The sequence below is a fragment of the Cupressus sempervirens genome, chromosome 6 (assembly GCF_028749045.1).
Source record: "Cupressus sempervirens isolate cs-2001-9-10 chromosome 6, ASM2874904v1, whole genome shotgun sequence".
Lineage (NCBI taxonomy): Eukaryota > Viridiplantae > Streptophyta > Pinopsida > Cupressales > Cupressaceae > Cupressus > Cupressus sempervirens.
The window spans coordinates 136,799,266-136,811,327 of NC_143123.1; the positions used below are offsets into that span (position 1 = coordinate 136,799,266).

At 34.6% G+C, this 12,062-nt stretch overlaps 1 protein-coding gene across 3 annotated transcripts in view; it reads left to right on the forward strand.

Annotated features, from left to right (window-relative positions):
• LOC149551598 (uncharacterized) overlaps positions 1–12,062 on the forward strand; it is a 212,635-nt gene that overhangs the window by 145,518 nt on the left and 55,055 nt on the right. For all 3 annotated transcript variants that reach the window (XM_089787108.1, XM_089787107.1, XM_089787109.1), the window contains 2 exons: positions 5,202–5,288; positions 5,399–5,470. In XM_089787108.1, the coding sequence (XP_089643234.1) occupies positions 5,202–5,288; positions 5,399–5,470 (159 nt within the window). The remainder of the gene's footprint in view (positions 1–5,201; positions 5,289–5,398; positions 5,471–12,062) is intronic.

Genomic DNA, 12,062 nt, shown 5'->3' on the forward strand with positions numbered 1-12,062 from the left:
TAGATTTTTCTTTGATCTTATAGAGCTAGATAGAAATTACAGAAGAATGTTGTTTCTTTTTGTATTTTTCAAAATATAGGTATTACAATGAATAAATAACAATAACTAATAAATATAAGTGATAGAAATAATATGCAGCAATACATATTAATCCAGAAATGATTTTAAAACCATACTAGCAGAGTCTAATTTATTCCAGAATAGTACCAATACAAATGTGCTTCAAACAAGATGGATACTAGCTGAAAATGGGATCCAGGTGAGCTGCCGTAATAAACGCCAGGCTAAACCAAAGTGGCCGCCTTCCCTAAAAATCCACTGCCTACAAAGTGTAATTGAAATACTAGAAACCGATCCACTGCCTTGATCAAACTGTATGCATAGGAACCTTCGAATTTGATCTTGTTGAGGGCTATGTCCGAACAAATCTGCTCTCAGCACTAGGGCTTGCGTTCCAGGTGTGGAATGCTCTTCTAGAGCAATGGCATCCAAAATGGAGTGATAAAATGATAAAAGATGCTCACTTTTAGGTTACCATCTCCTTATATCCCCTCTCCAAGGCAAATCAAACCCTAAAAGAACCCTAAAGTGGCTTTCATTTGAACTTTATAATATAACATTATTTCCCAAATAAGGCATCTAAATAGAGAGAAATCATTACTTTATTAATGACAAATAGCTCCAAGCATCAAATAAGTCTCGGCAAGTGATAATCAAATAGTAGAGACTGAGCTCTTTCCAACGAGCTATAGGCACCTCGATCCAAATGGAGCCAGAAAACTCCATATTACCCCAAAATGGCTAAACACTTAGCCTTATTTAAATTATTAAAATGCTAACTTAGGAGAATATTTAAATATATTAAAATATTTCCCAAGTAGCTAAGGAACAACCCAAACACTTCCAAAATATGAAACTAAGTTTGTCACCTGCCTGTGATTGATGCCGGACAACTTGGGCCAACTGGCAGTCTCACCCTCAAATCTAGGGATACTCCTAAAAAATAGGAGACACACCCAAATCTCCTGTAATTGAGATAAGGGGTGACCTCATAGAACCTCAACTCTGGAAAATGTCACAACCTCCTAAAAGGTAAGAATCTCCTTCTAAAATCAAGGAATTGCCTCCTAAAATCAAGGAACTCCTCTCAATCGATCTACTACTGCTTGAAATACCCAATTTGGACACTAAAAACCTTGATTGAGTCCCTGATCACCATTGCCTGCTTATGAGACCCCGTAATAGGCTAACTCTCATGTCATTGCTAGACAGAGCTAAAGAGGGGACATGACAAGCTCCCTCTCAATTTTATAGTTTAATCCAATTTTGTAAGTAGCGTCCACATCTCATTGCTGCATCCTACAACCATGAAAGATTAATAAAACCAAGCTACCATAAAGAAATATATATATCAATTGCAAAAACAACGTACATTATTTTTCATGATATGGCAACAACCAATTACTTAGGGATAAAAGAGGGCTTATCTTATGATTGTCTTTTCCAGATTTTGAATTTTGATCTTCATAGAATACTAAGCCCCTTCACAATATTTCAACCTTGCATCTTATGAACCTCACTCAGCCTCCAATTTCATTCAAAGCTCATGCGTCAGATCCACATGATATAAGAGGTTGTGGCTAAGAGATGTGTGAACCGATAATGCAACAACAAAGCTTGTAGAAATATATGATAAACTGAAGGAGGAGCTACGTCCATGATTTGTAAGAATAACATACAATACGAATGCACAGGATATGTGAAGGGTTTGTGCAAATCAACCAACCAGCCTCTGTAGACAATATACAGGCTTCACGAAATCAGCTAAACAATCACTCACAACCATTTCTAATAATATATTGCGTAAAATGCAGATTTGCAACACCTATGCTAAATGACGCTACAGAAAGTTTGATGCCCATTTGAACATGCTCTGATGATTTCTTTTCGTTGAGAGAATAGCAATGCAAGTGCTGAAGAACCGTAACAATAGGAGACAGTATAAAAGAATAAGGTACATATCATAACATGTGGTAAAACTAAATCAACGTCTGTAGCTACTTTGAGTCGACATCTTTTCCTTTGACCTCCGTGATAATTGTAGTATGAATCAAAGAAAATTGTTGCTCATGCATTTTACAACAGAGAACAATATATTATGACTCTCGTTCACAACAGAGAGCAATTTTCATCCAAGACACTTTAAGAAACACCAACTTTCCTTGATATTTCTCTCAACACGACATGTTGTAACTCCTAGAAACCGTTTGTGTTTATCATCGCTCATTTGTGCTTAGTGCATGAACGGACTTAACAAATGATGAAGAGAGTTAGAATAATAGATGACGGAGGAGTCATTTGCATATTGACATTAATACCTTAATGCCATGCAACATGCTGGGTGGACGATGATGGTCAATATAAAGGTTGACAGTTATGAAAATGAAAAATTCCCATTTGCCATATGCTATACTAATGCAGACCTTATGTTGCCAAGAGATTCGACTTGACCGTCCTCATCACGATTAGCATAAAACAATCACGATATGTCTCTAGGATGAATTACACAGATGAAAGAAAAATCTGCCATTACACAAACCTTTGATGTCCTCATTGTGTTCGACATTCCAAAAAAAAACATGTCATGGTTATTCCATCGTGTGTGTGTGTATATATATATATATATATATATATATATATATATATATATATATATATATATATATATATATATATATATATATAAGAATGATCAAAATCTCTTACAAACAATATCGGCGACCCAGTAAAGAAAGGAGAGCCCGACGGGAAAAAAAAAACTTAATGAAGAGAAACCCAGACATATTTTGGTCATATGCAAATGAATCGATACCTGCAAAACATAATGCATGGACGAAAAGAGGATGCTATCCATAAATAATTTCAAAACTAGAACCAAAGGATAGGGGATTGAACACAAATACATAAAAGTGCAAAACAAGGCAAAAGCAACACACAATAAATCATCTTAGATACATTCAGGTAAGGAACCTTGAACTAGGAGAGGTTTCTATCCCTTGACCTCTGAACTGGGGTCACAAAAAATGAAGCTTCTTCTTGCATTACAAATGATTGTTGTCATCTAACCTTTAGCTCTGATACCACGTTAGGATTTAAGCCCAGAAATTAAGATAAACAACAATTAGGATAAGATAAATCACATACAAGAGACATGCAAAATTACCCTGGGAAAACCCTTCCAGAATTGAAGGGAAAATCCCAGCAACATAACAAAAGATCACTTTATTGATAATGAAATATTTAAGTCTACAATGCCTTTTGCTTGATGCAATATATAGAACATAAAGAGAGACTCTTTACATTCCAGCCGAAGTTATCTTCATTTTGCAAAATATACTATTTATTTCCAACTACAAATCTTTGTATTTCCATGCCTCAACGCATGTTGTATGACACATTTTAATATTTAATATTACAATTTATCATATATATCATTTTCAGCTGAAGGTGACCATAACAGTATTAATGCCTAGAGATAAAGATCTCTATCACAGCTACAAACTCCAACAATTAGAACATGAAGCTCCTTGCAAATTACAAACTAACTTGAAACCAGACAATATGCACTTGTGATTTACAATTTTTATAATGGATTTTGGGGTGATTAATGCTCATGTTAAATAAAATGTAAATGCATTATATTTTTTGCTTTTGCAGGATAAAAGGCTAAAACACTCTTTCACCACCAGGCAAAGGATTTTATGTTTTTGACTTAAAAACAATTCTATGGCTAAACGTTTATGCCCTTCAGTAAAAATAAGAGATTGAATTGGCTAATATATAAATATTGAATTCTAAGGTTAAATTTAATGTTGGAATTGGTACAAAGCCACAAGATACACTTTCAAATTCACCTACAGTAAACGACTATGCTTATGTTTTACTTTCTCCCTTGTTACTATAATAGTTCCTACTTGCCAATTGCTGTTTTATAATTATGAAACCACTTAAATTGTCCATTGATAATGGTAATGTCACTTGTATTTAGACAATTAGTTTAATCACTAAGCTTTCTGGCAGAGAATCTCTTGATCTGATCTGCTTAAAACACCTTTTTAATTCGTTCAACCACTCAAAAAATGTGGTATTCACTTAGGCTGAATACATTTTCTCCTTGGCACACTTTTGCAACACTTCTACCACCTTTGTTGCTATTTTAATTTGTGTTTGCCAGTTTGGTCACTTTTTTGAACTGGCAATCCTATATAGAATGTGTTATTCTCACTTAGGTCATTTTACTTATCATATTAGTCACGGTTTTATGAGACATTTACCACCATTAAACTGTACCAATAGCACTTTATTGGAATAAATTCTCTCCTTGCTGCACTTTTTCTCTATCTTTGTTTACTGCAATTTTGTAATGGCACACCCACTAGGATAAGTATGAGTAAGTTCATGTTTTACCACTTGTGTGCCTTCAGGATGGCATTTCCAGCCTTTGGCACATTTTCTCTAAGCGTGGCCATTGCAAAAGTATGCCCTTGACATTTCAATCCTTGGTAAAACTTGGAGCTGTTTCTGACATCTTTGAAGCAGATTTTTACTTGTCTTGATTAGCCTTATGTTGATATACCATTTCGAGTGCTAGAGTAGTTCTTTTGACACTGTGCCAATCTGATAGGCTTGGGTTCTTTTTGAGACTCTCATTTTCCAAGCCTTTGACAATGCCTTCTTTCATTATTGATGCTGGAGCTATCATTAGTTGAACTTATTCACCTATGTTTATGCTTGAATCTCCTACAGTTGGGAGATTCTTTGTTTCCTCTTGGATGGTGTAACCTTGAACAGCTTGCAACTAGACTGGGACAAAGATTTCCGCAACATGACAAGGGAGAAAACTTAGCTAGTATTGACAACATGACAAGAAATAACTGACTATAGGCAAAGTTTCATAGAATTACTGATATAAATATCAAAGGAACGGAATTTTCGATGAGGAAATTCAGGAAAATTCTAAAAGGTTTTAATTTTCCATGATAAGCATATTGACCACAACATTTGGATTTTGATAGAAAACCAAAATAATGATCTGATTATTTTCTTATTTCTTCCTCGTTAAAATCTCCTTTTTCCTGTGATCCATGTATTCTAAACACGTGGATTAGTTTTAACGTTCAGTGGTACTTGGTGTTTAACAGGTTGGATGTGTTTGCTTGGATATTTCAGATACAGAACTAATATTCATAAAGTCGGCTTTACAATCTACTCTAAGTAATGGAGCTCAGGTGCTTGGACTTGTTGCTTCTCTAACTATTGTTTCAGGAAACCTATTTCAGTTTGTATTTAGAATTGAATGCAATTTGTTATAGTAATTCTTTCCCCGTTTCAATGATAGTTTGTGCTCATGGGTGCAAGCAAAACTCCTCGAATTCAAGCAGGTCTTGAAAAACTGCAAAAAGATTTTAAGGTAGTTTTGACTCATTCTTTGTCTACTTATTCAATGATTCTTTCTTTGCTGAAAACTAATTAGTATATAAGGTATCTAGTGAGTGAAGGAATGCATGAATCATTCCTGCATTTATCCTTGTTTATGGTATAACAAATTTGCATAATGAGGAAAGCTCAATTGTTTTAAGATCAACCATGGCTGTTCTGGTACACTAAAGTGCTTTCTGTAATGTGCACTGGCTCAAGATATTACTGGGGTAATTCATTACATAGACCTTTGTCTGGATTAATAACAAATTATTGCTTCCCTGCTTATGTAAATGAAGAATTTTTCTTTGATTGCAATTGAAAACTGCTGAAGTCATGCATCAATTAATAGAAACTTAGGCTATAGCAAACCCAAGTAGGGACATGTAAAGGAAATACAATAACTAGCACCAAAGACACAAGTATCACTCCATGTTCGCCCCAGGGAAGTTCATGATGGGAAAAACTCCATTCATGTATGGCATTGCCTAATGGAAGAACTACATGTGAAATTAATTGCACAGGCAGTGCTCTATTTGGTATGTATTGTTATTTTTGTTCATTATTTCAAGTATTAATTTCATCAAACGGAAAAGTGGCACCAAGTTGATTCCAGGAAGAGGGATATGCCAATTCGTTGCAGAGGATGGTGACTTGAAAAATAAAATGTAAAAGATTAGATAAAGTATCAGGTTTGTCCTTAGGTTTTTTCATTTACTCTATAGATGAATGGTGCAAGGAAACTGCATATTTTCTTAACATAAGATAATTGCAAGACACATGGATCTTAAGTGACAGTCATAGAAGTACATCATTTGGAAGGATCTGTTGTACAAATGCACCTTGGATGGCACTTTTCTAAGATGTGAGCAAAGAACAATATGCTAAGTCTCTTCAAGGTTTTTACAATCAAGCTTGCAGTGATCATTTCTTATCTTGCATCTGTGTTCAAAATCTTGTGTGCTTGGTATTAGTTGCCTATTTTTTTCAAAGATGCATATCAATAGGTTCAATGGTATTATTCACGTTACTAGTTTGTTGGTAAATTGAAGATATCAACTATACCTCTAAATCCTATTAATTGATGCTGCATTTTACTACTGGAGTGTTGGCATTATGGGGCCAATATATCCAAATTTAAGCAAAAGCATATCAATATGTTCATTGCAAATGAATTAGTTTACCAAGTGTATGGAAGCCATACCCATCAAAAGAGCAACATCTAAGGTAGTTAGTCACTTCCTCAAAAGAATATCTTATCTCTCTTAAAAGTGCAAAGGGAATTAGTCACCAACAATGCCTCAATTTTTTCGTCAAGGGAGATTATGAATTCATCTTGTGTAAAGGGCATACTCCTATTTTGTTCGTCAAGTTATTATCTACAAAGAATTGTGAGATGGAATCCTTGAGTAGAATATTTTCACTATCAAACACAAGTTGGTAGAATTAAATTAGAGAGCATGGCACATGAAATTATTTGATGCATTTTAAGATTATAGTAGTACTCTATAGAGAATAATTAGGACCTCCCTTGTTTCTATTATTTATGGGACATAGGAAATATTACCCATCACCCTTGAATTGTTCTCATTACAATTTTCTTCAATTGTTGATGATAGTTGATTCAAGGATCCTCTTGGGAAGCGAATTATTTATCTTCCCAAGCTTGAAGAAGAAAGAACACAAATAGTTGACAGGATTATATAGCATGAAAGACATGTAGAATCTTTTTGATAAAAAAGCTTAATAGAGGGATTTCATTATTGACGATTAATTTTTGTTGTGGGATATTCACCATGAGTCCAAAAGAATGCACAAAAAACCTGATTCCTTATTGTTAGGTTTTTCCAAAATCCAACACTGAGAATTGTTAATTTTAACATATGTTAAGGTTCAGTTCTGGAAATGATCAAGTAAAAGGAAAAGTGCACATCTGTATTGCTTTCAGCTCATGATCATTTGCCAAAATCATATTTCATTCAGAATGAAAGAATAGAAAAAATGTCCTTGTATTATTCATCATGATAAATACAACCAGTGTTTTCATAACTGAAATGAAATGGTTGCTGAAAGTAAATCGTCTCACACAATTGACCGTGAGAGTAGCCCCTAATACAACAGATAGATATTCCTACTCTATGAAAATGCATAACATTAAGGAAGAAAATAGAGTAAGGGAGGGTCATAGGGCACCAGTCATTGCCTGTAATGACTGGTTGTGATGTATTTCTCTACTTCCACCTGTTCACTACTTCGAACCACGTCCCCTCCAAGCCTCCAAATCTTGCATTCATAAGAAAAGGTGTTAGATCCAGCAGATCTAAGCAATGATGAATTGTCTCACCTCATATATAATCATTCATACTACTATCATGCTATGCATCTCCATAAAATAAAAACATCTACCAACAAAAAGAAGAAGCAAACAATCACATCAAATGTTTTATTACTAACATGTTTGTTTCTTGTGCAGCATCATATATCTAACAGGTATGCAGATATAACCGTAGGCTCTCATGAGGGTTATTGAGCCTAATGTGCCTATAAGAGATAGAACATATGAAGTTTATCAGGACAAGTACAGAAGTATTAAAGGGACGTAATCACTTATGAAACCTTTTACTTCTTCAATAGATATGCTTCAACAAGCTCAATACCAAAAAACAAAACATTAAAGGGACAAGACATTGTGATTTGAAACCTTTTGTTTTAGAGTATACAAGAGAAAAATAAATGTGTAAGCGGAAAGTATTCAATAACTGCAAGTGTGCTGAAGAAGAAAAGCTGCAGCAAGAATGACCAAAGTAAAACATCATTTTCAGAATCATCAGGTTGAATGCTGCAGGCAAAATAGATAATCAGGCCAAGTAAAAGAATTGGGATGCTAAAGTGATAAGTGCCTGATGTGTTGATCACATAAGCTTTGGAGATGCAATAACTATTCCATTGGTGGTTTAAGATGCAATCATGGTCTATAACTAGAAGGCTAGTAACAGAGAATCACAAGATGTGAAGTCTTCCAAAACTATATTTATAAGATTGTTATTGGTGTATAGTCACAAAGAGATAACACATGCAAGCATATTTTAAGTATATCTTACAACTTTGTTCAAATCAGCTGATTCTTTCAGGTGGTGACAAGAATAAGATTATGGAACATCGAGGAAAGGGAAGATTTTGATATAGCCCTGTTGCTGATCCATATTTTGAAGGGAGATATAAAAGAAATGCATGGAAATATAAAGGGTATTCTTGTGTTCATTTACTCTTTATTTCTGGCAAATATGTAAGATATAAACAAACCCAGTCAGTCAGTCATGGATATGATTTTCAACACAATCAAGAGAAGGGAAAAGTTCAGTAAATAAGTCCAGAAGAAAAACACCTCATTTTCAAGTCTCTTACCGTGATGGATATTAATTGTTGGTGCTATGGTAAACAATGGAAAACCAACATTTATAGTTCAGCAGTTTTTGCTTTGATCAGATTCAACAATGAAAGAGCATTCATGAATAAAGAAGTAAGAAAGGAGAAAAAAATTACAAGAAGCTGAGAATGTCACATGTATTTCCAAGGGTGGAAATGCAAATGTTCTGGAAAACAGTGAACTGAAAGCTGAGTCATCAGAACTAACACAACCTCCTCGTGTGTTATTTCCCAGCTTAAGGATTCAAGTTGTGAAAGCTCAAGGATACACAATGTTTTAAAAATAAATTCAGAAGCAACATTGCATCTTTTTGAAATTGGAATCATTCTGTAGTTTGAAGATCTTCTCTATGAGCATAGTAGAACACAACGTTCAGGTTAAAACAAAGAAATTTCCAGGTGTCTGTGTTTTTATTTTTTGCCACCATTTCTTGTTACAACATAGAAAATCAGACTTCAAAGTTTTCTCAAGCTTCATAAATAGTAGCTAAGCCCAAGTTTTTTCAAAAACCCAGAAGCAAAAATGAAGAATTTATTTCTAATAAGGAATAGAATTGTAGTATATCATTGCAGCACATTATAGACAGAAATGCAAATTGCAAGTACCAGAAAAGCTATTTTAAAAGAGGAGTTCAAAAAAAGGAGGAAAGAGCTATCAAATTCTTTGCTGATACCAATATTCAGCCATTTACAAGAACAAATAAATCTGCCAGAAAAGAAATCAAAACCCAGATTTCAACCAAATAACTCCAGGCTGAAATGGCATGAAGAAAACCAAAAGCAAAATGCAGAAAATCTCCAGATCTTCCACCATGGTGCGGCTAGGGTTTCCTCAAACCCTATTTGTAACAAATGAATTTTCTTAACCAAAAACATAGAGCTATATTCTGAATTAAGAATAGATATGAAAACAATACTTCGACTAATTTACCAAAATGAACATCTTTAATTCCATTTCATGTGAAATTAACTGAATTAACATTCAACTGAAACAACAACCAACTGAAATAACTGATTTCTATCATAATTAAAGAAAGAACTTAAATCATTAACATTAATTCTATGATATTCGATATTCACAAGAGAAGTTAATGTATAGTAAAGGATGGTAGAAGAACATACAAAATCTAACTAGAGAGTCTCATAATGGTTGTGCAAGCCTCGGCTTTCGGATAAGAGGAGAAGCATTAGCTTAGGCTTAACCTCCCAACCATGGACCATATCAATCCCCACACAATCTTTTGATAAGAAAGACCCTCCCTACCTCGGGGCTAGGCTTGAGGCACTATTAGTCCAGCCATCTGAGCAATATTGGTGTTTAGAATGTTCGCTCAGTAATAGATAGGCATGTCTGATTAACTGGTGCCACCAACATCATGTGATCTAAAGAAGACAAGCATGCCTTTAATGACCTTGATCAAGGTTTTTGGATGGGTTTTTAATACTCGATCACCACCGCTCGACTTGACAACACGGTAATTAGATGCATGAGTTATTGAATAGTTCTTTAAAAATAATAAAATTATCATATTAATTATGATTCTTGTTTCTTGTGCTTGCAGAACATTCTTTCCACCTCTTCACCCTCTTTCTTGGTCAACCAGCCGGGTGAGTCCTGGGTGTTTGTTCATAGAGGATATCAATTCATTTTCTGAAACTCAGCTAATGGAAATAATATTTCACTACTCGCACAAAGCAGTCCTAAAGACTCGAGCACTACTAAAAAAACTTTAGAGGATTATAATTCGAATTTGAAAGACAAGCTGATTCGAAAAGGAAATCATAGCATGACATATGTATTTGGTTCAGACATAACATGGTGAGATAACTTGGTATGCTTGATCGAATGAGCTATTCGATAGACTTAATTTACTTCACAACCAAGCATTGTTATTTGAAAATCCTTGAAACTATTTTTGCATCTATACTTTCGAATGTAGTACATATACCATAATAAAGATTAGGAAAACTAATCACATAACCTGATCAATGAAAGAATGGATCTTTGATTAACTTCGAATCGCTGACTCTCAAAAGTCGGATTTTCAAATGTGGATTTCAGAATTCAATGACCATTTAATAACAGGAATAGTAGCTTGGATTCTCTCCAATATCAGCCGCAAGAAATAAGGAAAGGAAAGAGAAGAGGACTACAGTATCAGTAATGCCAAATCTGGGCCTATGTGAAGCATGTTGATCACTCTACATGTCCATGAGCTATCTAGCTAACTCCATTAGAATGATTCGATCTGTAGCATACCTAGGTAAGGTATATGACTCTCCCTTGAAATATCCAACTCTCAAGTATGTGAAAGTAGGAAACTGAAGAAAAATACGACCATATTGGTTCACCTTCTCCCATGCTACATCAAATACTCTCTTGATGGATAACTGTTTATCAAACAAGCACCTGAAATGTCCGAAGAAGGCATCTTGGACTCTTGTGTAGTGGAATTTACTATTTGCCATAGTGATTTGGTCATAGTAATCCCAAATAGGAACTTGAAGACGATCTCTTTTAGTAGAAAGACCAAAAAAAGACCCCATGGCAGCAGCAATGTAAACTAGATAAGAATTCATATAGAAAGGCACTGACGTCCCCACATTACATATCTGTTAGCAAAGTGTAGTATTGATAAGTTCTCTCCAAAAGATGTGTTCTTTATTCTCCATAATTTGAAACATAAATTGTACATCCACGGCTCAAAATCAGAAGAATCTTTAAGGCCACAAATCCTGCTGAGAAGAATGATGAGATCCTTGTACTCTTGTTTGAAATTTGATTGATGAACAGTCTTTGGCCATTTGGAAAAATTACTTCTTTTATTGTCTAACCAGTAAAGGTTGACATACTTCTGATAATTACTCTTTTGCTCATTCCAACAAGCCAATGATGATTCTTTAGTCAAATCAACACATTCTGATTTATGTGGAACTTTGAAGATTTGTTCTATAACCTCAAGATCAAGGCTAATGATAACCTTGCCGCTAGCATCTTTGATAGTCTTCATCTTGGGAGTAAAATGCTGTGCACATCCATAAACGAAGTCAGATTCTATAGCCACCATAGGAAATGTGGATACCAAATGAATGTTGCTTCTCCTAATGTGCTTCATTTCATGACTAGCTGGGGCTTCAATTCTTTGTAGAAAATCAGC